General features: G+C 42.0%; 1 protein-coding gene across 1 annotated transcript in view; it reads right to left on the bottom strand.

The window, feature by feature from the left end:
* The window catches only part of LIMA1 (LIM domain and actin binding 1), a 104,686-nt gene that overhangs the window by 60,496 nt on the left and 17,074 nt on the right, over nucleotides 1-27,116 (bottom strand). Inside the window, exon 2 of the mRNA XM_011936287.1 lies at nucleotides 10,524-10,665. Within this exon, the coding sequence (XP_011791677.1) occupies nucleotides 10,524-10,642 (119 nt within the window). The 5' untranslated portion in view covers nucleotides 10,643-10,665. The remainder of the gene's footprint in view (nucleotides 1-10,523; nucleotides 10,666-27,116) is intronic.

Here is a 27,116-nt window from a genome sequence, read left to right as displayed (position 1 = left end):
TGAGATTCCTCTGAAGACCGCAATTAAGATAGTTTAAAAACTACCAGGCTAGATTCTCTTTAATTCCAAAAATGTATGAGTCAAACAAATTCCACTCAAAGAGTCAACTGTTATCAAATGAAGGATTATATTATGCTGAAGTCAGTGGTGAGTGAAACCAAAGCTAGCTATTCAAATGGACGTATCAATAGGAACTTCTTACCTCAAATCTGTTATAGAGGCTTAGTCAGAGAAATAAGTCTACAGCTATAAAGGACCATGGGACACAAACTCTGATGCTAGAAAAAGTACTCTTCTATACATATAAACATAAAAAGCACTGTTAGCAATTAGAAAGTAAAGCTGACTTATCTACAAACATCAGCCAAATTAAGCTTCCTCCAAACATCACTTTCATATTAATCTCTGATCAGAGACCTCCTAAGTTTTCCTACTGTTTTTAGCTAGGCTTGTATAGGACTTAATATTTGTAAACCCCATAATATAAAGCCACTAGGTGTTGGAAACAGACATTAGTATATGCTTTGTGGAAAACAGTCCTGTAGTCTACAGCCATACCACCCTGAACGTGCCTGATCTCAACTGATCTTGGAAAATAGTCCTGCAGTCTTCTTTGGGAAGCTACAGTGAGTGAACCTTAAAAACCTTAAGTAATATTAGCAACGTGTTTCCACTGAGTATAAAACCTAGAACAGAAATCCAGGCTGATTTCCTGGTTTTCACTCCCATCAGTATAAACCACCACCTGTCCTACTTCTATGTCTTTACCTCCTGTTGCTCCCCTTCCTCTGGAATGTCTCCAGCATTCTCCAAGCCTACCAAATGACTCTATTCATCTTTCCAAACCAGTTCCATATGTTAAGCACATCAGAAGAAAAATATGTAACAGGAACAAACTCAAATATTAACTTGAACAGGTTACTTCCTTTGCCTCAGTTTTCTCAACTATAAAAGAGGGGTAAAGCCCCTTCCTCATATAGTTTTTGTTAGGATTTGAAATAGTATATATTTTATACATTTCTTTCTTTCTTTTTTTTTTTTTCCTGACACAGTCTCACTCGGTTGCCCAGGCTGGAGTGCAGTGGCGTGATCTTGGCTCACCACAACCTCTGCCTCCCAGGCTCCAGTGATTCTTCCACCTCAGCCTCCCAAGTAGCTGGGATTACAGCTGCGCACCACCACCGCCCAGCTAAATTTTTGTATGTTTTTGTATTGTCATATTTTGAGACAGAGTCTCGCTCTGTAGCCCAGGCTGGAGTACAGTGGTGTGATCTCGGCTCACTGCTACCTCTGCCTCCCGGGTCCCGGTTAAGCAATTCTCCTGCCTCAGCCTCCCAAGTAGCTGGAATTACAGGCACGGGCCACCATGCCCAGCTAATTTTTGTATTTTTTAGTAGAGACAGGGTTTCACCATGTTGGCCAGGCTGGTCTTGAACTCCTGACCTCGTGATCTGTCCGCCTCAGCCTCCCAAAGTGCTGGGATTACAGGCATAAGCCATCGCGCCCAGCCGTTTTTTTTTTTGTATTTTTAGTAGAGATGGGGTTTCACCATGTTGGCCAGGCTTGTCTTGAACTCCTGACCTTAAATGATCCACCTGCCTTGGCCTCCCAAAGTGCTGGGATTACAGGCTTGAGCCACCGCGCCCGGCCTTCAATTCGTGTTTTTAAAAGAGTGCTCTGGAGTGTGGAGAATGGACTGGAAGGGGCTGAGAATGGAGGTGGCATTAATGAGAGATAATGCTGGCTGGGCTGCAGAGATAACGGCGCTAGAGATAAAGACAAGTGAATAGATTTGAGATACATTTTGAAGAAGAATCAGTAGGGTGGTAATGAGACGGGGAAGAGAGAATGATTCCTAGGTTTCTGGCAGCTGAGTCAATGGAAGTAATGCTTCCTGGGATGTGGAATTGTGAAGGAAGAGCAAATTTGGAAACGGGGAAGATCAAGAGTTCAATGTTAGCCATGTTAACGAAAACATCCATTTGGTGGGAGCAGTGATGAGATGCATGTGTCCAGAGCTCAGAAGAAAGCTCTGAGCTAGTTGTACGCATTCAGGACTTATGTGCCCACGGATTGTATTAAAGCCACAGGAGTAGATGACATCTGCAAAGAGTGTGTAGTGTGAGAAGATGCCTGGAACTCAGTCCTGGAGACTCTAACATTTCAGCAGTCGGAACAGATAAGAGAGACTGACAAGGAAGAGACGGAGAGGGAGGAGGAAAATGATGAGACTTCCAGAGAAGCCAAGAGAAGCAAAAATGTGGGAGGGAAAAAGTGGTGAGAGTTCATGTAAGATAAAGACCAAGAAACATCCCTTTGATTTAGCAACACAGAAGTGTTTGGTAATCTTGGCAATCCTTTTTCATTATAATTAATTCACCCATATTCCTTTAGTGGGCATTTGGATTGTTTCCAGTTTTTCACCATTGCAAATAATGCTTTGGTGAATGTCCTTGTACGTGTATTTTTCCCACTTGTACTTACATATCTGTCTAAGAGATTCCTTAAAAGTGAGAATTCAGGATACAGTGGATTGTAGCTATTATAAAAAGGAACTTAGAACTGGCCTTGAACTTGCGTTTCCACACCCCTTGGATAATCATCTACAGTATATTACAGCAATAATACAATATATGAAAACTAGAACCAATTGGCAGACAGGTTTATATTTAGTCAACTGTTCTCCAAGGCAAGGTATTTACATTGTGGTTAGTTGAGTAAATAAGCTCAGAGGTTCCCTTCCCTTTAGTGTCTAACAGAAACATAGATTTAAAAAAAAAATCAAAATACTTCTCATCTTTGGCCCTGTCCTTTTAGCATGGAGGCATCTGTAAGACCAGGTGTATACACCAAAGGCTGTCTTCAATCCTGTTCTCAAACCACTACTCAAATATCCCCACCTTTTATTTATAATGAAGTTCCTGCTAAATAGTAGATAACAGGGAGAAAGGCTCTACACCACCACTTTCTTCCAAGTTCAATCCTTGGTACTTTTATATTTTGTACTCTTAGATTGCCACAAGACTGAGGCTCAATACTTCTGAATTCAGTGTTCAGGCCTCAGACTTTTCTCAGAGGCCCTTACAGCAACTAGCATTCTTCTGACACAAAATGTGAAGGACAAAAAACGGTGGCACCATTTTGAAGATTCAAATTTGAGAAAATAAAACATTTGCAATAAAATTTCTGTAATTAAAATCTTGTTCCTCTTTCCTTCCTAGATTTTTTTTTTTTTTTGAGACAGAGTCTTGCTCTGTCACCCAGGCTGGAGTGCAGTGGCACGATCTTGGCTCACTGAAAACTCTGCCTCCCAGGTTCACGCCATTCTCCTTCCTCAGTAGCTGGGACTACAGGCACCCACCACCACGCCTGGCTAATTTTTTCTATTTTTTTTTTTTTGAGACGGCGTCTCGCTCTGTCGCCCAGGCTGGAGTGCAGTGGCCCGATCTCAGCTCACTGCAAGCTCTGCCTCCCGGGTTCACGCCATTCTCTTGCCTCAGCCTCCCGAGTAGCTGAGACTACAGGCGCCCGCCATCTCGCCTGGCTAGTTTTTTGTATTTTAGTAGAGACAGGGTTTCACCGTGTTAGCCAGGATGGTCTCGATCTCCTGACCTCGTGATCCGCCCGTCTCGGCCTCCCAAAGTGCTGGGATTACAGGCTTGAGCCATCGCAATCCGCCCGTCTCGGCCTCCCAAAGTGCTGGGATTACAGGCTTGAGCCATCGCAATCCGCCCGTCTCGGCCTCCCAAAGTGCTGGGATTACAGGCTTGAGCCATCGCACCCGGCCTTAATTTTTTCTATTTTTTAGTAGAGACAGGGTTTCACCATGTTAGCCAGGATGGTCTTGATCTCCTGACCTCGTGATCCGCCTGCCTTGGCCTCCCAAAGTGCTGGGGATTACAGGCGTGAGCCACCCTGTCTGGCCTACATAAGGAATTTGATCTTGCAACTGCTCACTAATGCTCAGCTGTGGGGCAGGCAGCTGATGGAAGACGCTAAAATTATCTGGGGAGTAATAACAGTGTCTCAAATTTTTCTGAGGCCAGAAAACAGAGTTCCTGAGCCATGACTCTTGCTTGTATGCCCTCAAATAGAGCAAAGTGAATGCTGAGCCAAAGAGGGAAAATGGAAACTCCCAAGGTTTAGGCAATGTATTTTCTTCTGGAAAAATTTCACCACTAAAATGTTACAGAGAAGCGAAAGAAGAGGAAGTTAACCAGGCCAACTTGAAGGTCAATTTTTTTCTTATTGAAGGAAGAATAGTCACAAAAAACTAAATATGAACGCTCTTTTTAAGATAGGTTCTCACTCTGTCACCCAGGCTGGAGGGCAGTGGTGCAATCACAGTTCACTGCGGCCTTGAGCTTCTGGACTCAAGTGATTCTCTCAACCCGGCCTCCTCCTCTTTCATGGAACTAGGAATCGGTGAAGTTATAATAAAAACAGGAGCAGCTGTGATAAGGCAGAGGCATGCTGGCAGGGGGGTGAGCTTAGGGGTCTTCGTGCTGTGTTCATCAGTTCTACTATCTTGTTGTGTGACCTTCAGTCACAATTGTTAATCCTCAAGCTCCTAATCTGTCAGAGTGGGACAAATGCTAGCCAGATCAGTGGTTTCAAGCTCTGCTAGCTGCAGAACCCTCTCTTCAACTGCTGTCTTATGTAGAACCTAACCTTTACAAGGGATCAAAGCAGGATTGCTGGAATGGAAAATCTAAAGGGCTGGGCCTGGGATCTGGGCCTGGGCTTAGCCCTTAGGGTGTTCCAGTTGTTGGAGAACTGGCCCTGAGATTCCTCTGAAGACCGCAATTAAGATAGTTTAAAAACTACCAGGCTAGATTCTCTTTAATTCCAAAAATGTATGAGTCAAACAAATTCCACTCAAAGAGTCAACTGTTATCAAATGAAGGATTATATTATGCTGAAGTCAGTGGTGAGTGAAACCAAAGCTAGCTATTCAAATGGACGTATCAATAGGAACTTCTTACCTCAAATCTGTTATAGAGGCTTAGTCAGAGAAATAAGTCTACAGCTATAAAGGACCATGGGACACAAACTCTGATGCTAGAAAAAGTACTCTTCTATACATATAAACATAAAAAGCACTGTTAGCAATTAGAAAGTAAAGCTGACTTATCTACAAACATCAGCCAAATTAAGCTTCCTCCAAACATCACTTTCATATTAATCTCTGATCAGAGACCTCCTAAGTTTTCCTACTGTTTTTAGCTAGGCTTGTATAGGACTTAATATTTGTAAACCCCATAATATAAAGCCACTAGGTGTTGGAAACAGACATTAGTATATGCTTTGTGGAAAACAGTCCTGTAGTCTACAGCCATACCACCCTGAACGTGCCTGATCTCAACTGATCTTGGAAAATAGTCCTGCAGTCTTCTTTGGGAAGCTACAGTGAGTGAACCTTAAAAACCTTAAGTAATATTAGCAACGTGTTTCCACTGAGTATAAAACCTAGAACAGAAATCCAGGCTGATTTCCTGGTTTTCACTCCCATCAGTATAAACCACCACCTGTCCTACTTCTATGTCTTTACCTCCTGTTGCTCCCCTTCCTCTGGAATGTCTCCAGCATTCTCCAAGCCTACCAAATGACTCTATTCATCTTTCCAAACCAGTTCCATATGTTAAGCACATCAGAAGAAAAATATGTAACAGGAACAAACTCAAATATTAACTTGAACAGGTTACTTCCTTTGCCTCAGTTTTCTCAACTATAAAAGAGGGGTAAAGCCCCTTCCTCATATAGTTTTTGTTAGGATTTGAAATAGTATATATTTTATACATTTCTTTCTTTCTTTTTTTTTTTTTCCTGACACAGTCTCACTCGGTTGCCCAGGCTGGAGTGCAGTGGCGTGATCTTGGCTCACCACAACCTCTGCCTCCCAGGCTCCAGTGATTCTTCCACCTCAGCCTCCCAAGTAGCTGGGATTACAGCTGCGCACCACCACCGCCCAGCTAAATTTTTGTATGTTTTTGTATTGTCATATTTTGAGACAGAGTCTCGCTCTGTAGCCCAGGCTGGAGTACAGTGGTGTGATCTCGGCTCACTGCTACCTCTGCCTCCCGGGTCCCGGTTAAGCAATTCTCCTGCCTCAGCCTCCCAAGTAGCTGGAATTACAGGCACGGGCCACCATGCCCAGCTAATTTTTGTATTTTTTAGTAGAGACAGGGTTTCACCATGTTGGCCAGGCTGGTCTTGAACTCCTGACCTCGTGATCTGTCCGCCTCAGCCTCCCAAAGTGCTGGGATTACAGGCATAAGCCATCGCGCCCAGCCGTTTTTTTTTTTGTATTTTTAGTAGAGATGGGGTTTCACCATGTTGGCCAGGCTTGTCTTGAACTCCTGACCTTAAATGATCCACCTGCCATGGCCTCCCAAAGTACTGGGATTACAGGCATGAGCCAGTGCGCCTGGCCAAAACAGTACGTGTTTCTGTCAAGGGTCTAGCATGGTGCCTGGCACACTGATTCTAATTAACGGGTTCAGGATTGACAGTTTTGCAATCCTTTCAGCCTTCATAGAGAAAAGACAGTGAACCTAGTATACCATGAGAAGGAACTGTGAGATCCCTCTGCACTTTCTCTCTGCAAGATTAAGAAGGCCTAAAAGTTGGAAGCCTTTTCCAACTTCTTAACTCTCCTTCGTGCTACTATATGACCCAAATCCTAATGAAAACTGGCTGGGCTGGACAATGACAGAATAGGGTGGTGAGAAAGGCACTGAGGAAGAGGTGAGAGCCTCACTGAAGTGACTGAGTTGGGCAAGGAAGAAAGTGAGGCCAGGAAGGGGACTGACATCCAGGGCTGGGTGTCCTGGTGAAGTCAAAACACAAGGTCACTGGGAATAAGAGTTAAACAAGTGGAAAAATAGGAGGCTCCAATCAAACAGTAGGTTCTCCAAATGCACCATTTCAGAGAAGGATTCTGAGTGATGATAGGTTGAGACTGGAGGCAGAGGCATGGGAGACAATATGCAGGTTGCAGAAACGGTGAAGATCAAGAAATTATGAGTCCAGGTCGGGTGCAGTGATTCACACCTGTAATCCCAGCACTTTGGGAGGCTGAGGCAGGAGGATCGCTTGAATCCAGGAGTTCGAGACCAGCCTGAGCAACATAGTGAGACACTGTCTTTACAAAAAATAAAAAATTAGATGGGCATGGTGGTGCATGCCTGTGGTCCTAGCTACTTGGGAGGGTGAGGCAGGAGGACTGCTTGAGCCTGGGGGGTCGAGTCTGCAGTGAACCATAATTGTGCCACGACACTCTAGCCTGGGTGACAGAGTAAGACCCAGTCACGAAAAAAAAAAAAAGAGAGAGAGAGAAAGAAGAAAGAAAAGAAATTATGAGTCCAAAGTATCAGACAGGTCACTGATGTGGACCCAAAGATTCTTCAATGAGGACACCATTGGCACCAATGGCCCTGGGGGACATTTAGACATGTGTTAGAATCTTGTTGGGTTTTCTCCCCTATCACTTGTTTCTTTTTCTTTTTTGGTTGTCACATTGTCATGGGTTCATTTAGAGGAGGGCATCATGAGGAATATCTTGCATGGGGAAGATCTGCCTCACCCCAAATGCTATAGCACCCTCAATGAGAAACACTAAAAAAAAAAAAAGATGTTAGAAGCCAGCATCCCCTGGAGGCTAGCACGCCACTGCAACGAAGGGGAGGATAAAAGTGCAGTATGGTTAGATGTGAGCCTGAAAGCACATGTCTCAAACTTCAGAAGCAGGCACGAGGAACAATGAATGGGAAACAGTATTGGAGATATAGGAGAGTAGCAACCCTGGCCCCCAAAATATTTCAGGGAAGCATGTGCAGAAAGGGCAGGCAGCCAGGCTGGGTGCAGTGGCTCATGCCTGTAATCCCTAGCACTTTGGGAGGTCGAGGTAGGCGGATCATGATGTCAGGAGTTCAAGACCAGCCTGACCAATATGATGAAATCCCATCTCTACTAAAAGTACAAAAATTAGTCGGGTGTGGTGACATGTGCCTGTAATCCCAGCTACTCGGGAGGCTGAGGCAGGAGAATTGCTTGAACCCAGGAGGCGGAGGTTGCAGTGAGCTGAGATCGCATGACTGCACTCCAGTCTGGGCGACAGAGCGAGACTCCATCTCAAAAAAAAAAAAAAAGAAAGAGCAGGCAGCCACTGCTCAAACACAGAATGCATGTCATGCATGTCAAGGGAAAGTCAAGTTTAGTTAAAGACAGGTAGGGCTAAAGAGGGTGAAAAGGGTAAGAATGTGGAGAAGTTTCTCTGCAGAACAGGGAGTTTCCAAGTCCCATTAATCACATCTCAACACTGTCTGATATCCTTCTCTTTCCCTCTATCCCTGTTCCCCCTTGACCCCTAACAGCTTTCACTTGGGTTCCCAAGAGAGCCTCATAAATTGTCTCCATATTACCAATCTCTCATCTTTCTAACATAGCTTTACACTCTTGCCAGAAGCCTCCTTCTAAAATACCAGTCTGATCGTGTCACTCTCCCCACATGAAAACCAATTGTGTTCACTGGTTTTCTTACTAAATGCTAACCTTAGCAGAGCATCCAAGGTCTTCCATCTGGCTCTAAATGAATTACACCAGTTCCTTCTCCCTTTTGTATTTCTCCATGCCAGACTGCTTGCTTTCCTATTCCCTTTATCATGTTCAGCTTCCATAATCCTTTGCTTCAATCTCCTTAGACTTGACTCATTCCGCTTCATGTTCAAGTTCACTGCTTTGACTCCACAAGTCCATCTCTTCCACTACCAGGGCTTCTTAAACTTCCCTGAAGGTAAAAATTACCTAGGATACTTGTTAAAAACATAATTTCCTGGACTCTATCCACATATACCGAATCAGAATATAGGACGATTTTAAAACATGTCCAGGCCAGGCACAGTGGTGCATGTCTATAGTCCCAGCTACTCAGAAGGCAGAGGCAGGAGGATCGCTTGAGCCCAGGAGTTTAAGGGTGCAGTGAGCCGTGGCCACACCACTGCACTCCAGCCTGGGTGACAGAGTGAAACCCCATCTCAACATTTTTTTTTTAATTAAAAAAATTTAAAATGTCCAAAATTCTGACATTCCTCCTATCACAGAAGGTGGAGTCAAATTGCCCTCCTCCAAAATGAGTCAGCTTTAGTGACTCACTTCTAATGAAGTGAATGTGGTAAAAGTGATACTGTATGACTTCCGAGGCTAGGTTATAAAAGGCAACACAACTTTGAACTCCCTCTTTTGTTCCCTCCTTCCCTCTGTCTCTGGAAGCTTGCCCTGGGAACTGAGCCAGCAAGCCAAACAGCCACATGGAATGGCCATGTGTAGGTATTCCTACCATGGCCCCAGCTGAGATGCCACATGACAGCATCAACCGCCTGACTTGTGAGCCAGCCAGCCTTTTGATGATTATGGCTCCCAGCCTTTGGGTCACCCTGGCTGATGCTGAGTACAGCAGAGATCCTGCCCAAACTGGAGATTCAAAAGCAAAATAAATTCTGTAATTATTATTATTATTATTTTTTGAGACAGAGTCTTGCTCTGTTCCCAGGCTGTAGCGCAGTGGCACGATTTCAGCTTACTGCAACTGCCGCCTCCTGGGTTCAAGCGATTCTCCTGCCTCAGCCTCCTGAGTAGCTGGGACTACGGTACAGGCATGTGCCACCACACCTGATTAATTTTTGTATTTTTAGTAGAGACAGGGTTTCACCATGTTGGCCAGGCTGATCTTGAACTCCTGACCTCAAGTGATTCACCTGCCTCGGCCTCCCAAAGTGCTGGGATTACAGGTGTGAGCCACTGCGCCTGGCTGGATATGTTCTAACAAAGTTTTATTTACTAATCAGCAGTCAGTGGGCTATAGTATGCCTGTGTAGGTTGCACTTTTCAGCAGAACTTTGTGCAATGATGAAACGTTTCTGTGATGTTCAATATGACAGTCACCAGCAACAAGTAGTTACTGAGCACTTGAAAAGTGATAAATGCAGCTGGTAAACATTTAAAACTAAATTTTCAATGTTATTTAATTGTAATTAACTTAAACTGAAATAGCCACCTATATAGTGGCTACCACATTGGAAAGTGCAGGTATAGAGAGTGCTTAACACACCCTTCAACCAAATCGAAACTTGCCTCAAAACTCATCTCAACCAGAAAGCCTTCCTGATGAGCTCCTGTCCATGATGCTCTCTCTATCTCTTATTCTGTACCTAATCCTCACTCCTATTCATTTTAGACTTGCTGATATTTTGCTTTATAATTATTTCATAATTATCTTTTTAAAAATAATTTTTTGTGTCTATAACTGCTTCTTTCACAAACTAAACAAAAATTCAAAGACATAGAATGTATCTTCTGATTATTATCCTCCTCCTCCTTCTGCACAGTGCCTCATATAGTGTTTAAAATCCAGGAGGCGCCCAATAAAACTATTTTACATAATGTATTTCCTTCACCAATTTCCCTGACAGGTGGCAATGTGTGCCCCAGACAGATGGTCCTTTTGGACCAGGATCAGCACTTACTTGGAGAATATTTCCACAATAGCCGATGATTTGTTCTTGTTGACAAGAGAAAGTTCTTTGGCAGTTACCCTCAATGACAGTGAGGTCCATTGCCGTCTATTAAATGGAGTTGAATCCATCTTGTCTACAGACACTGAAATACCTATGCAATAAAGAAAGTCAGAACATTAGACACAGAAGAGGATTCTCCAGCATCCAAGGATTGGCAGTGGTGTGGCAGAGTCCTAAACTTGCAGACCACATTCCTCCACTGTTCTCTCCTAAACTGTGCAACCTTGGTCAAATGATCCAATATCTTTGGGTTGTGGTTTCTTATAAAAGGAGGCCACACCAGACGACCTTTAAGGTCCCTTCCAGTTCCATTTTATGACTGACACCACTGTGCAAACATCAGTTGGCCTTTCCCTGAACTGAAGTCTGTTCCAAAGTCATATTTGGAGTGAAATGTTCCCCTCTTCTGAATTGCATCCCAGGGGAGGTACAATCAGCATTTCAGTAGAGCCAGGTTCAAATTAGTTTCTACCTACATCCAAGTTTCTTTTGGCTGCCCTTTCTCCCCAAGCTCTGCAGCACTGGCCACTCAGTGCCAGGGAGAGAGCTGGGGGCGCAGAGTGGTATAACAGGAAGAGCAGGGCTTTAAGGTGAGACAGACTTTGGGGAAGTCCTAACTTTGTTACCTTGAACATATTATGTAATATTTTCCATTTCACTTTCTTCAGCTAAAAAATAAGGATAATATTTATCTTTAGGAGGTTTTGATATAGATGTAAGGAGATAATATATTTAAAATACTAGATATGTTACAGTAGTACTAAGAGCATTTTAAATGTAATTATCATTGACTTTTGTTATACTTTTCATCTTAAAGTCTTTATCAAGGGGAAGTATAATGTACTTTAAGTTCAGGAGACAAACCCTCTTTTCTAACATCCCTTTCAGCCAAAGAATACATAAAGTCATATCCTTGATATCACCTAGTCCCTACCCATTAATCTGGATCGTTTGGTTATTTTGCCCCACTAATTACCAAAGGAAAGGAGTTCCAACCTTTGTCCAGAAGAGGTGAGATTAGAAATGAGTCAACAGTTTCCTTATTTGAAGAGTGAAAAACATAGATTAAAGTACCACTTTGTTTCTGATCCAGGAGTCTTGAAAACTAAAAAAAAATAATAATAAAGTACTGCTAATTCACAGCTTACCAGAAGTAAAAGAAAAATAAAGTACTACTTACAGCTCTTGACAACTGAAGAGCATAACTGATCTGGTAGAATGTATGGTTCATCAGGTACTGCTTTCAATAACCTTGACAACCGTAGAACACAGAGGGTATTTAAATCCAGCAACTCAAGCTGCCACTTCACATTAAAAGTCCTGGGTCAGGCTGGGCGTGGTGGCTCACACCTGTAATCCCAACACTTTGGGAGGCTGAGGCGCTGGATCACTTGAGGTCAGGAGTTCAGGACCAGCCTGACCAACATGGTGAAACCCTGTCTCCACCGAAAACACAAAATTAGCCGGGAGTGGTGGCGCATGCCTGTAATCCTAGCAACTTGGGAGGCTGAGGCAGGAAAATTGCTTGAGGTGGAGGTTGCAGTGAGCCAAGATCACACCATTGCACTCCAGCCCAGGCAACAAGGGCGAAACTCCATTTCAAAAAAAAAAAAAGGTCCTGGGTTAGGCATGATGGTTCACCTGTAATCCCAGCACTTTGGGAGGATAGCTTGAGGCCAGGAGCTTGAGACCAGCCTGGGTAATATAGCAAGACCCCCTCTTCTCTACAAAAAATTAAAAATTAGCTGGGCGTAGTGGCACACAGCTGTAGTCCTAGCTACTAGGCCCAGGAGTTGGAGGCTACAATGAGCTATGAATTGCGCCACTGGACTCCAGCCTGGGTGACAGACCAAGAAGTTCTCCCCCACCAAAGGAAAAAAAAGAGTCCTGTGATGCAGAATACTACTGTTCCGCATGTAATATTTGTTCTTCCAATGAAATCCTTGTCTGAAAGTAATACTAGTTTTGTTAATGTTTTAATGCTCATGTTGGAAGGCATAGTATGCCCTTTATTGGTAAGGAGCTCTGGGTTAGAGACAGATAAGTCTAAGTGGGAACGTTGGCCTCATCACTTAATAAAAAGTTTCCCTAAAACTTGGATTTCTCATCCATAATAATAGCACTTACTTCACAGTATTCTTACGAAAAATAAATAAGATAAAGAAGAAAAGACCCTGATACAGAATAAGTAAGCAATAAATGTTACTGTTTAGTATTTTAAATGTTTTCTTCCTGGACAAAATAATCGTTAAGTCTACACATGTACTTTGCAATAAACTGGAAAGTACCAAATAATACATGACACCTATTTGTCTATCTGGTATTTAACTGGCAGACTCACCAAACAATGCCAGCCCCTTCTCTAAGATGAAAAAGACACAGGAGCAACAAATATTTCAGCTAAACTTAACTATATAAAACTATCATAGTTTTTTGAACTCTGTAAGGCAAGTTAAGGAAATGCTGATGAATGCTTTAAGATATTATTTGGTAGAAATATACTACCAATATAGGTGTGGGTATAAATACTGTCCGTTCTTTCATAAAGATCAACTCTGGATCAAACGGAAAAAAAATATATACAAGATACGTTTGCAGGCCAGGCACAGTGGCTCACACCTGTGATCCCAGCACTTTGGGAGGCCGAGGCAGGCAGATCACTTGAGGTCAGGGGTTGGAGACCTGCCTGACCAACATGGTGAAACCCCGACTCTACTAAAAACACAAAAGTTAGCCAGGTGTGGTGGTACACCCCTGTAATCCCAACTACTTGGGAGGCTGAGGCAGGAGAATCACTTGAACCCTGGAGGCAGAGGATTCAGTGAGCTGAGATCGTGCCACTGCCCTCCAGCCTGGGTGACAGAGTGAGTGAGACTCCATCTCAAAAAAAAAAAAAAAAGAAAAAAAAGGTATGTTTGTAAAAAAGGAAATGGATTTATTATTCGAGAGACTGAGCATGATACAGAAAAAAAAAAAGGTTAACTCCCAAGTCTAAGTCTATGGTTTTGATTACTCCCAGCCAGAAAGTTAAGGAAAGTCAGAACATCTATTTTGGTATACAGCTAGGAGAGGCACACCTTACATTCAGGGAATGAGATGACTCTCACCCTGACCATACTTGTCTTCACAGAAGCATAATGTTATTTCTCAGCAATGTGATTAGTACCTATGAAACAAATAAAGGTGAGAATCAATACATGATTTTTGATAGACTCTGGTACCAGGTTATTGAATAACTACTTCCTATGAGATGTAGGGAGAGGTCCCTGCCGGAATGGTGTGCATAATCTACTGTGTTTGTTGACATATACACAAATATTTATAGTACAAGACAGAATGTGGTTAGAGGCTACTCATGGTCTAAGAATATAATACCTGATTTTCTGGCTTTGTGAGAGTGAAAGGAAAAGACATCAGATGACTTGGGACTTACAGAATGGGCAGAATTTCATCAAAGTGAAGGCAGGAGGAGGAAAGGAGGAGGAAAGGAGGAGGAAGGAGGAGAATAGCATTAGCACCTTTGGGGAGTCAGTTAAACTTCAAGTGCAAGAGAAGCTGAAGATAGACAAGACTTGACCGGGCGTGGTGGTTCACGCCTGTAATCCCAGCACTTTGGGAGGCTGAGGCAGGTAGATCACCTGAGGTCAGGAGTTCGAGACCAGCCTGCCCAAGATGGCGAAACCCCGTCTCTACTAGAAATACAAAAAATTAGCTGGGTGTGGTGGCATGTGCCTGTAATCCCAGCTACCTGGAAGGCTGAGGCAAGAGACTCGTTTGAACCCGGGAGGTGGAGGTTGCAGTGAGCCGAGATTGCGCCACTGCACTCCAGCCTGGGAGACAAGAGCAAGACTCTGTCTCAACAAAAAGACACAATGGGGTCTGACTGGGAAGAAAAACATGCTAAGGAGTTTGGGTCATATTCCAATAGCAGGAAGAATTCACTCGTGAGTGATCGGAGATGAGGTCTAATCTTAATATGCTATTTACTTAGCACATGCACGGCTTTTATAAAAAAAAAAATTTCTGAGTCTCAATATTCACACCTGTAAGATAAGATCTCTGTAGTGGATTAACCACAGTCTCTCTGGTGGAACACAGAAAGTTTCTGAAAAAGCATGTAACATGACTAACATCATATTTTAAAATATCATTCAGCAGTGGTGTGCAACTTGCTAAAAGGAAAAAAGACTGGAGTCTAAATTACTAGTCAAGAAGATCCTAAAACTAAGTGAGAGGTAATCAAGGTTTAAATTTGTGAATTAAATTAGGGTAGGTGGAAATGGAAAAGTAGGAAGAGAGAAATTGACAGTTCTTAGAATAAAATGAACTTAGGGTAAAAGAGAATTAAAGCTGGCATCATCAAACCGGAATGACTGGAAGGCTGTTGATTCCATTAACAGAGACAGTAAATATAGAGAGAAGAGGGAAAATGATGAGCGTTGATTTACACATGTTGAGATATACATGTCAGCAAGAGAAATCCAAGTGATATACAACAGGAAACTACAAATTCAAAGCTAAAGTTAGAAATTCAACTCTTGGAAGATTTTAAGACACTTACTTTATGCGAAGCATATATCTCAATCCTCATAATCATTCTACTGGATTGGTTTTATTGTCTTATATTTATGATGATGAAATTGATATCAGACATATTAACTTTACAAGGATCACTTAGCTATAAAGTAGCAGAGCTGGGATTCAAATACATATTCTGTTCGATTCCAAAGTCCATTTTCTTTCAACTACAATTAATGAAGAATGATTAAAACCATCACTTTTAGCTAATGTAGAAAACCAGGTAGAAAAATCCCTGAACTACCTATCTGAAAACCCATACAAATTATGTTTCAGTAAGAGAATAGTGGTGAGTATCTTCCCAGAGTGGTGAATATCAGAGATAATCATTCCTGCTTTCAGGGAAACTTAAAAGTTATCCTGGGCCCACTTGGAATACCCTCCATTGTAGGTAACTATCTGGCTTTCAGAGGCCTGCATTAAAGGTGTGGTATTGGGGCCAGGCACAGTGGCTCATGCCTGTAATCCCAGCACTTTGGGAGGCTGAGGCAGGAGGATCACCTGAGGTCAGGAGTTCAGGACCCAGTCTGGCCAAGGTAGCGAAATCCTGTCTTTACCAAACATACAAAAAAGTAGCCAGGCATGGTGGCAGGCAACTGTAATCCCAGCTACTTGGGAGGCTGAGGCAGGACAATTGCTTGAACCCAGGAGGCGGAGGTTGCAGTGAGTCGAGATCGTGCCATTGCACTCCAGCGTAGGCGACAGAGCGAGACTCCGTCTCAAAAAAAAAAAAAAAAAAGAAAGGTATATTATCTCTCCCCACCCACCCAGTCTCTCTGAGTTCCATTTTCAGACTTTCAGACTCCAAAACACATTCTCTTCAGTCACATGCATTCTACTACCACATGAACTGTGAAGGAAGAACTGCTGGATTGGAAGACAGTTGGCTGCAAGAGTTAAAGGAAACATGTAACAAAAATAAACACAGATTTTTAGCTTCAGAGACTAGAAGGATTGTCGCATGACAAATAAATGGTATACATAGAAAGGGGAACTGTTTGCTGGAAGGAAGATGCCTTCAGTTTCAGATTCAAATGGTAGATTTTTTTTCATCAACAAAGTAGCTCAGAAATCAAGTAACCAAATCCCCATTTTTACAGTGAGGAAACTGAGACACATAAAGGTTCAATCATTTTCCCAAAGTCACCAGGTGGTTAGTATTAGAGCTAGAATTCTAACTCCCAGGATCAATGTTCTTTTTTCAAACCAGGTAGCTTGAGATGGGCCACTAAACTGTCCTAGGGTGAGCTGTGGCTTGGAGATAAAGATCTCTCGAACAAAGGTCCTTGAAAAGTTGAAGAGTGACTCACTGGGAAATCTGCCCCAGGTATCTGCTTCCTCAAGCTATTGCTTAGGGTAAGGCCAGTAACTGCTCCAGGAAACCTATTCTAATAAATTCATTTACAGACTCTCCTGACCAAGGCAACTGTCTCTCAGAAACCAGGCTTGGACAAAAACAGCCGGGCGCCGTAGCTCACGCCTGTAATCCCAGCACTTTGGGAGGCTTAGGTGGGTGGATCACTTAAGTTCAGGAGTTTGAGGCCAGCCTGGCCAACATGGTAAAATCCTGTCTCTACCAAAAATACAAAAATTAGCCAGGCATGGTGGTGCGTGCCTGTAATTCCAGCTACTCGGGAGGGTGAGGCAGAAGAATTTCTCGAACCGCGGAGGCAGAGGTTGCAGCGAGCCAACTCCAGCTTGGGCAACAGCACAAGACTCTGTCTCAACACCAAAAAAAAAAAACACCAAACCAAACCAAACCAAACCAAAAAATAAATTGCAGAGCTGGCCCTGCAACCAACCCTCCCCAAACCACTAATAAAATCCTGTTCTTATATATCTGATCTCAGTGGCCTCCTCTCTTTTTTATCTCCTGAGACGGTTACTTATTCAAGAAGTATGGCTTCCTGAACATAGCCTCAGAAAATTAGAATAAAGTAAAAACTGCAAACTCACTTATGAAGAAAAAATGGGCCAGGTGTAGTGGCTCATGCCTGTAATTCCAGCACTTTGGGAGGCCGAGGCAGGCAGATCACATGAGCTCAGGAATTTGAGACCAACCTGAGCAACATGGTGAAACTCTGTCTCTACAAAAAAAATACAGCAAACTATCTGGGCATGGTGGTGTGTCTGTAGTCCCAGCTACTCAGGAGGCTGAGGTGGGAGGATCACTTGAGCCCTGGAGATTAAGGTTGCAGTGAGCTGTGACCACACCACTGTACTCTACCTGGACTATCGAGCCAGACCCTGTCAAAAAAAAAAAGACAAAAAAAAAAAAGAAACAAAAAGAAAAGAAAAGAGAAGAGAAGAAAAAGGCCGGGTGCGGTGGCTCACGCCTGTAATCCCAGCACTTTGGGAGGCCGACGCAGGCGGATCACGAGGTCAGGAGATAGAGACCATCCTGGCTAACACGGTGAAACCCCGTCTCTACTAAAAATACAAAAAATTAGCTGGGCTTGGTGGCAGGCACGTTTAGTCCCAGCTACTTGGGAGGCTGAGGCAGGAGAATGGCGTGAACTCGGGAGGCGGGGCTTGCAGTGAGCCAAGACTGCGCCACTGCACTCCAGCCTGGGCGACTGAGCGAGACTCCGTTTCAAAAAAAGAAAAGAAAAACATTATTTTTAAGAAATAGATTGTAGAGTTTTAAAGTTTTTCTACCAACAACTCTTCCCAATTTGAATGTCATCAGGTAAAAGAGAGCAATTAAAAGAAAAAAAAAAAACAACCTAAAATACTTCAAGTTGCAAAGGGGAATTTTAAATAAAAGTAACATGAAATATGTTGCTACATAATGTTTTTTTCAGAAAATTACATTTATTTCTAAGTTTATATTTCTGTACAAAAATAGTGACTAAATTCACATTCTTGAACATTTTTTGGAAGTTAATAGTTATTTATTTATTTTTAGATGGAGTCTTGCTCTGTCGCCAGGCTGGAGTGCAGTGGCATGATCTCGGCTCACTGCAACCTCCGCCTCCCAGGTTCAAGCAATTCTCCTGCCTCAGCCTCCTGGGTAGCTGGGATTACAGGCACGTGCCACCACTCGGCTAATTTTTTTTGTATTTTTAGTAGAGATGGGGTTTCACCATGTTGGTCAGACTGGTCTTGAACTCCTGACCTTGTGATCTGCCCGCCTCAGCCTTCCAAAGTGCTGGCATTACAGGCGTGAGCCACCGCGCCTGGCTGGAAGTTAATAGTTCTTTAACTTTTTTTTTTTTTACATTATTTTTTAAAACATGGACTGCTTCACAAATTTGTGTGTTAACTTCACACAGGAACCATGCTAATCTTCTCTGTATCATTTCAACTTCAGTATATGTATGACTGAGTGAGCACTCACCTTTTATTTTGAAACAATTTCATACATAAGACTTGCAAAAATAGTACAAGAGTTCCCATATACATTTCACCTAGCTTTATCTTATATTACCATACTACAGTTAGCAAAACTAAGAAATGAGCACTGGTACAATACTATTAACTATAGACTTTGTTGACATTCCACCAGTTTTTTCATTAATGTCTTGTTTCTGTTTCAGGATCATACACTGCATTTAGTTGTCGTGTCTTCCTAAGTCTCCCCCAATCTATGACAGTACTCTGCTTTTCTTTGTCTTTCATGAGCTTGATATTGTTGAAACTATTGGTCAGATATTATGTAGAATGTTCCTCAATTTGGGTTTCTTGGTTTCTCCAATAAAATAGAATCAAGACTCCTTGGAGAAGTGGTTGATTCCAGAGCTGGGGAAGGGCAAATACAAGATCAGCCTGGAAAATCTTGCAATACTCAAAAAACAAAAAGGTTTTTTGAAAAACATGATGTTTTCTCGGATTAGATTGAGATTATAAATGTTTGAAAGGAATAATCCAGAGCTGATGTGCCCTTCACAGTGCATCATATCAGAGGGTACATGATGTTGATATGATGTGTTATTACTCATGACACTAGCCTTGATCACATGGTTAACGTGGTATATCAGGTTTCTCCTCTGTAAAGTTATTATTTGTTTTCCCTTTGTAATTCATAAATATTGTGAGGGAGAACTCTGACTCTGCTTCTCCTTAAACTTTTTCCCATTAATTTTAGCACTCATGGGTGGGTCCTGCTTATGGCAATTATTACTGGTATTCTAATGGTGATTTTCTGTTACTCTCATCCTTTCTGCATTGATTAATTGAAATTCTCCTATAAGGAAGATTTGTTCTCCCTCATTTATTCAACCATTTACTTATTATTATTTTTATTATAATAGAGATGAAGTCTCCCTATGTTGTCCAGGCTGGTCTCAAATTCCTGAGCTCAGATGATGTTGAAGGCGGAAAGAGTGAGGGTCGTGATCAACTCAGTATACCACTGGAGGCTATATGAGTCAACAGCAAACTGTTCTCATGAATGCAGAATGTTAGTAAACTGACAAACTGCATCTGCCACCCAGAAGGAATGCTGAGGGCAGTCACCACGGCAGTGTTTCTTGTGATTAGGCATAATTGATGCCTGTTAACAGTAATATGAACCTGTGATCAATTAAGCAGTCGACCAATCATTACCTCCTCCTCCCTGCTCTTTCTACCAATAAATACGAAGGGCTGTGGAAGCTCAGTGGGCTGCCTTTGCTCACTAGAAGCAGGGAACTCTCTTTTTCTTCCTCTGGCCCCTTCCTTTAAAATAGTTACTTTTGTTTTAAGTTTTCATTTCTGCTTAGTTCAGTCTCATAATGACGGTCTCAAGTAGTAACAGTAGTAACTGTCATAGCGATGGTCTCAAGTAGTAACCTTGGCAGTATGCCACAAGATGGTCTTCCTGCTTCGGCCCCCCAAAGTGCTAGGATTACAGGCACGAGCCACCAGGTTCAGCCCAACCATTTATTTATACCAGTATGGTTTCATAGATAGTTATTTTATTCCCTGTGTTATAATCCAACACTATCCTTATTTTGTTGCTCAAATTGTTCCAGCTCTGGCCATTTGGAGTTTTTCGGCTTGGCTCCTGTGTTCTCTCAACTTGCCCTGTTTTTTGTTTTGTTTTTAGCACGCCCTTACTTTCTAGCACTACAAGATGTTCCAGGCTCGTCTTGTATTTACCATGCCTCAGCTCTGGAATCAACTACTTCCCCAGGGAGCCCTGTTTTCTTTTATGGGAGAAGTTAACATCTGGACACTACTAGTTATGCTCATTGCCACTGAGATGTCACTGCTTCCAGACTCTCTTAGGGGACAAAACCAAGAATTATATGTGTGTATACTGACCCATGTATACACACTTTGTGTGTGTGTGTGTGTGTATGTGTGTGTGTGTGTGTGTGACAGAATCCACTGTCACCCAGGCTGGACTGCAGTGGTGCAATCACTGCTCACTGCAACCCACCTCCTGAGCACAAATTATCCTCCCACCTCAGCCTGCCGAGTAGCTGGGACTAGACACATGCCACTGCGCCTGGCTAATATTTTAAACTTTTTTGTAGAGACAGAGTCTCCCCATATTGTCCAGGCTTGTGTCAAACTCCTGGGCCCAAGTGATCCTCACACCTCAGCCTCCCAAAGTGCTGGGATTATAGGTGTGAGCCACTGCACTTGGCCTATACGCACACATTTCTTTGTTTAGCTCTATATCTATCTATACTTTTTTTTTTTTTTTTTTTCCTGAGGCGGAGTCTCACTCTGTCGCCAGGCTGGAGTGCAGTGGTACGATCTCGGCTCACTGCAACCTCCACCTCCCGGGTTCAAGCGATTCTCCTGCCTCAGCCTTCTGAGTAGCTGGGACTACAGGCATGCACCACCACACCCGACTAATTTTTGTATTTTTAGTACAGACAAGGTTTCACCATGTTGGCCAGGATGGTCTCGATCTCTTGACCTCGTTATCTACCCACTTCAGCCTCCCAAAATGCTGGGATTACAGGTATGAGTCACCGTGCCTGGCCCTATATATATTTTATAAACTATAAATTCATCCTGACACTTCTGACTCCAATCCAGCATCACAAGGTTCAGTCTAGTATTCCCTCTTGGCTTATTTGTAACTTCTTTCTCTGATAGTAAAAAGCCTAACCCCACAGAACTTTGATTTCTGAAAAGAGATCTAGAATCTCTAAAATTATGCCATAACCAGCTTCTCCTCCCATGATACACCATATATTTTTTTCACTCCATTTAAATGTTATCCCCTACTCAACCTATTCACCTTAAAAGAACCAAGTGAAAGACCACACATAGCCCTTTTCCAAACTGCCCTAGCCCTATTCCTAATCAGCATAAGTCACTTCCCCTGCCTTATAATAATTTTATAATTCCTACTCAATAGCAAGACACTTGAAGTCAGAGGACAGATCTACTTTGTCTTTTACCCTTCTGACATCTAGTATTTAATACATTGCTTTCTAAATAGAAAGAACTCTATAAATATGCCTTCCATAAAATTGCACATAGCTTTAAATTTTATCTGAAACACAATTAATACAGAAACTGAATGCTTATCCTGGAGTCCCAAGACTAGTTATGAGAAAGCATATATTTTTCAGAACTGTGAATTACCCAGTAATTTTAGCTTATTCAAACTCTCATATAAACTCACAATATGAAAAACTGGAACCACTAAACAACATCAAATATTATACATAAAAAGTTCACTACTCTATTATTCAGAAACATGATGATAGACAAGTCTGCAGGCATGTTAGACTAATCACTGCTACTGTTCTTGGAAGAGCTTCAGGTATGTGTAGAAACATGAATCTAGACAATAGGACAATTGTAACATTGACCAAATTCCCAGGGGTCAACAAGAATGTAAATGTTTACATCAGGACAGACTCACTTCAATAATAGTTAATCTCTTTATCTCCTTTTAAGGATATTTTGTGCCTTCAAAAACACTAAGACTCAGAGCAAGAGCAACACAAATGAGGTTGTGTAACTGAGAAGCAATTCCACTTTTCTCTTGTCTTGCAGAATCCTCTTTTCGTACCTCCACTCTTACTCCCAGGAGTCTATAAAGGGTCAGTTTCCCATGTCTGAGTGAGCTCACTTACTCTCAAAAACTCATCAAAAGTCACTTATTCCACATGATTCCCAAAGCTGGATCCTAAGGCCTAACTTTCCTGACTTCCACTCCTAGAGTTTATTTATTTTTTTAATTTTTTATTTGTTTTAGATGGAGTTTCATTCTTGTTGCCCAGACTGGAGTGCAATGGCGCAATCTTGGCTCACTGCAACCTCCACCTCCTGGGTTCAAGTGATTCTCCTGCCTCAGCCTCCTGAGTAGCTGGGATTACAGGTGCTCACCACCTGTAATGAGTTTTTGTATTTTTACTGGAGATGAGGTTTCACCATATTGGCCAGGCTGGTCTCGAACTCCTGACCTCTAGTGAGACACCTGCTTTGCCCTCCCAAAGTGCTGGGATTACAGACATGAGCCACCGCGCCCAGCCCAGTCCTAGAATTTCTACTCCATGCCGGATAGTTTCATATGTCCAATATGCAACGTAACATAGCCCGAATCATATGTATTATCCTTTCTTAACCTCTACTCCTCAAATTAAGTTCATTTACTTACAAATCATTTTTCCCCAAAGAATTGGTAAATGAATTTTTGCTTACTTCAAATAACACAAAACATAGTATAACAAAATGTAAATGAAGTTTGAAGTTAAAAAGAGAACTTACAGGCTCTCACTGGGCCTCTAATTGTGGTGACGTGCAAATTTCTTTACTTCTCTGAGGCATATACCATCACCTACCTTAGCTAGTCAAAAATTCTATATAAAATGCCTACACAGGGACACATAGTGGAAAGAAAATAGCAAGAGGCTAAGAGGATGGGGCATGGATTAGAATCTAGCTGTTGAGATCTCCCACCACTAACTAGCTGAGTGATCTTGGGCAAGTTGTTAAACTGAGTTTCCTCATCTATAAACTGAGGATAAAAGAAACTACTTCATTGCGGCAAGAATTAAACAAGTTCTTAAGTGTCAAGTATGTACAACTCTACCTAGCACCCAATAAGAGCTTAAGAAGTCATTTATTTACTTATTTACTTATCAATAAATGCTATTTTAGCCCTTTCCCTGCTTTGTCTTTTGCCTTTCTGACATCTAGTATATTGCTATCTAAACAGAAGGAACTCTATAAATACATCTTGAATAAAATTGGACAAAGCTTTGCACATATGGACTTTGCACAAGCTTTTCCTCACATCTTTAGGTAGGCTCAAGTTATCTCTTGATACAAGCCATTCTCTGAGCACACTGCTACCCTCTGTCTGAAAATGCTTGAGCCTCCCTGGCCTTCTGCTATGGGTCCCAGCTTGGGGGACACTTTGTTCCAGATACCTTTCCTGACTCCTCAAGCTTGGGCTAAAAGGTTCCTTGTAAGTTCTCAAAGTATTAGACCTATCCCTACCTGATCAGATTGTAATTTTTTTTTTTCTGAGACAAGGTATCACTCTTGCCTCCCAGGCTGGAGTGCAGTGGTGTGATCATAATTATTGCAGCCTCGAACTCCTGGGCTCAAGCAATCCTCCAAGCTCAACCTCCCAAAGTGTTGGGATTATAGGTGTGAGCCACTGTGCCTGTCCCACACTGTAATTTTTTAAAATCACACTGTATTTTAACTCCCAGAACAGTGCCTGACACATGGTGGGCACTCAAGTATTTGTTAATGAAGAGAGGGATCCCAGGGATCTGAAATAATTTTTGGATTCAGCTATTTCTAGAGACTAGTGTTTTTGGGGAAAAGAAATCAAACAATAGAGTAGGTTGTATATGTTTATTCCAAAATAAATCTTTCCAAGGTATGGGGAAACAGGGGAGATAGCCATAAAAAAAATGGTCTCTAGTATTCTACTAAGGTAGAATAAAACTGAACCCCATCAATATTGTTTTAGTTAACTCCCTCTACTGAGATAATTTAGGTGTTTTCTTATAAATGCTAATGAATAACTATTTGGCTCTACAGGTAACAAAATCAAATAGTAATTTTAGAAACCAAAAGGAAGATGAGAAATAAAGGGGGAAAAACACTAAATTCAGTTGGTTACAAATTTGAGTGTACATAGAATCACTTAGGAAACGTGTATACAATACTGATTTTCAGGTCCCATCCCATGATTCTGATTCATTAGGTCTGGAGAAAGGCTCAAAAAACCCACATTTTAATAAGAACCTCGAAGTAACTCTAGTGTCAGAGGTTCCCTCATCAAATGCTGGAAAACACTGAATTAAAGGGTTTAAGGCGGGACACAGTGGCTCATGCCTGTAATCTTAGCACTCTGGGAGGCTGAGGAGAGAGGACCGCTTGAGGCCAGAAGTTCCAGATCAGCCTAGGCAACATGGCAAGACCTGTTCTCTGTCAAAAAATAAAATAAAGTAAAATAAAATAAAATAAAATAAAATAAAAATTAGCTGGGTATGGTGGTGCATGCCTGTGATCCTAGCTACTTGGCTGAAACAGGAGGATCACTTGAGCCTAGGAGGTCGAGGCTGCAGTGAGCCATGATCACACCATTGCACTCCAGCCTGGGCAAGAGAGCAAGATTCTGACTCAGAAATAAATAAGTAAAGGGTTTAAGACCTACATGTATTCTAAGAAAAATGGAAAGACAACAACAGAAAATATTTTTATATTGCCCACTTCAATTTTATGTTGCCATTCAAATTTGACAGTGTAAGGAAAATGGCTGCTCTTTAAAAGTACATGGAAGTTTGGACAAAAATGAATCTGAGACACTGTACTGATTAATTCAGTCTGCCTAATTTGATGCCCATCATCTAGGTTCACCTAGTACTTCTCTGTCCAGATGGCACAAAATCATTGTGTTAAAGCAATGACTCATGATAATAAAATTGAGTTATTCTCATTCTTTTTTTTCTCTAGCCAGGTTTGTTGCTGAATTTAAAATGCTGCTTGAGAAAGATAAGAAGGTTAAAAAAATAGAAACTCTTTTATTTTTATCTACTGAATAAGAGGTCAACTATAATATAATTTCCCAAAGTTAAAGTAGGGAGCCAACAGGCTTGTGCTCTCATCTTGAATCTGCCACTAATTAGTGGTATGACCATGAACAAGCCACTTCTCTGGGTCTTTCTTTCTTCTTGTGCAAAATGAAAGGGTTAAAATAGCCTAGTGCTTTTCTAGCTGCAGGTCACAATTAGTGAGTTGTGAAAGCAACTTTAGCGGTCAGAAACAACATATTTGTTTTGATGAAAAAGAACAGAATGCAATTGAAAATGTTAAAGTGCATCAGACATAGTACAGGTAGATTTTTCTTTTGAAGTTTTTGTTTCAGTTATTTGTATGTGTATAAACTGAACAGGAACGTAAAATATTTCTTATTGTGGGGTATAGTAAAAATATAGTTTGACAAGTGTCAGCAAGGATGTGGAGAAACTGGAACTGTTATACACTGCTAGTGGAAACGTAAAATGGTGCAGCCACTTTGGAAAACAGTCTGGTAGCTCCTCAAAACATTAAACACAGAGTTACCATGGGATCCAGCAATTCCATTTCTATGTGTGTGTATATATATACTCAAGAGAAATGACAACACATGTCCACACAGAAACTTGTACACAAATGTTCGTCAACTGATGAAAGGATGAACAAAATGTGGTACACTCATACAAGGGAATATTATTCGGTTATAAAGAGTAATGTAGTGCTGACACATGCTACAGTATGCATGAACCTTGAAAATATTAAGCTAAGTGACAGAGGCCAGTCACGAAAGACCATTTACTGTATGATTCCATTTATATGAAAGGTCCAGAACAGGCAAATCTATAGAGACAGAAAGAGAATTAGTGGTTGCCTGGGACTGGCAGTAGGAAGACAAGGAACTGACTGCTGATGGGTATGAGTTTTCTCTGGAAGGTGATAAAATGTTGTAAAATTGATTATGGTGATGGCTGCACAACTGTGTGACCATATTAAAACCACTGAACTGCACACTTTAGGTGAATCGTATGGTATATAAATAATTTTTCAATAAAACTTTATAATTTTTAAATGATGGCTTGAAAGTCATTAGACTAGATGACAGATGATCACTGAGGTCCCTGAGAATTCTCATGCGGCCCCCCACAGGGCTCACCTTGCCCACCCTTACCCCATGACTCTCTGGAGGCAGGGCAGTAGAATGGAAACACCGGCTGGTTCCAATTCCCATTCCAGTGCTTACCAGATGCATGGCAACCTCTCTGTACTTTACTTTCCTTCTACGCAAAAGGAAAATGATAAATCTGCTTTACAGGGTTGTTTTAAACTAAAGGAGACAGTAAATGTAAAACAGTGCCCGGCACATTGCTTGAGGTCAGAGGCAGATCTTGTCAGTCTTCACATGCTTCAGAGTCTAAGCCACATTCAATAAACATTATTCTAAATGTTCAGTTAATAGAACTCATGGGTTTAGCTTATTTTATGTGTCATATTGACTTAAAAAGGTTTATGTCAATAAGGCTGTGATTAAAAATAATTCATGTCCAGGCACAGTGGCTCACACCTGTTAATCCCAACACTTTGGGAGGCTGAGGTGGGAGGATCACTTGAGCCCAGAGTTCAAAATCAGCCTGGGCATGATGGTAAGACTCCACCTCTATAAAAAATTTTAATAATTAGCCGGTGTGGTGGTGGGTGCCTGTGGTTCCAGCTACTTGACGGGCTGAAGTGGGAAGATTGCCTGAGCCCAGGAGATAGAGGCTGCAGTGAGCTGTGATGGTGCTACTGCAGTCCAGCCTGGGCAGCAGAGTGAGACCAGTCTCAAAACAACAACAAAAAAAAGTTACATTTGCTTCAGCTCTTTGACTTTTTAGCTTGAAAGTTGCTCTCATTATTTAAAACATTGCTGGTCACGGCGGTGGCTCATGCCTGTAATCCCAGCACTTTGGGAGGCCAAGGCGGGTGGATGACCTGAGGTCAGGAGTTCGAGACCAGTCTGACTAACGTGGAGAAACCCCATCTCTACTAAAAATA

Source organism: Colobus angolensis, unplaced genomic scaffold (assembly GCF_000951035.1).
Source record: "Colobus angolensis palliatus isolate OR3802 unplaced genomic scaffold, Cang.pa_1.0 Scaffold151, whole genome shotgun sequence".
NCBI classification, from domain to species: Eukaryota; Metazoa; Chordata; class Mammalia; order Primates; family Cercopithecidae; genus Colobus; species Colobus angolensis.
This window is presented reverse-complemented; position numbering and strand designations above follow the sequence as displayed.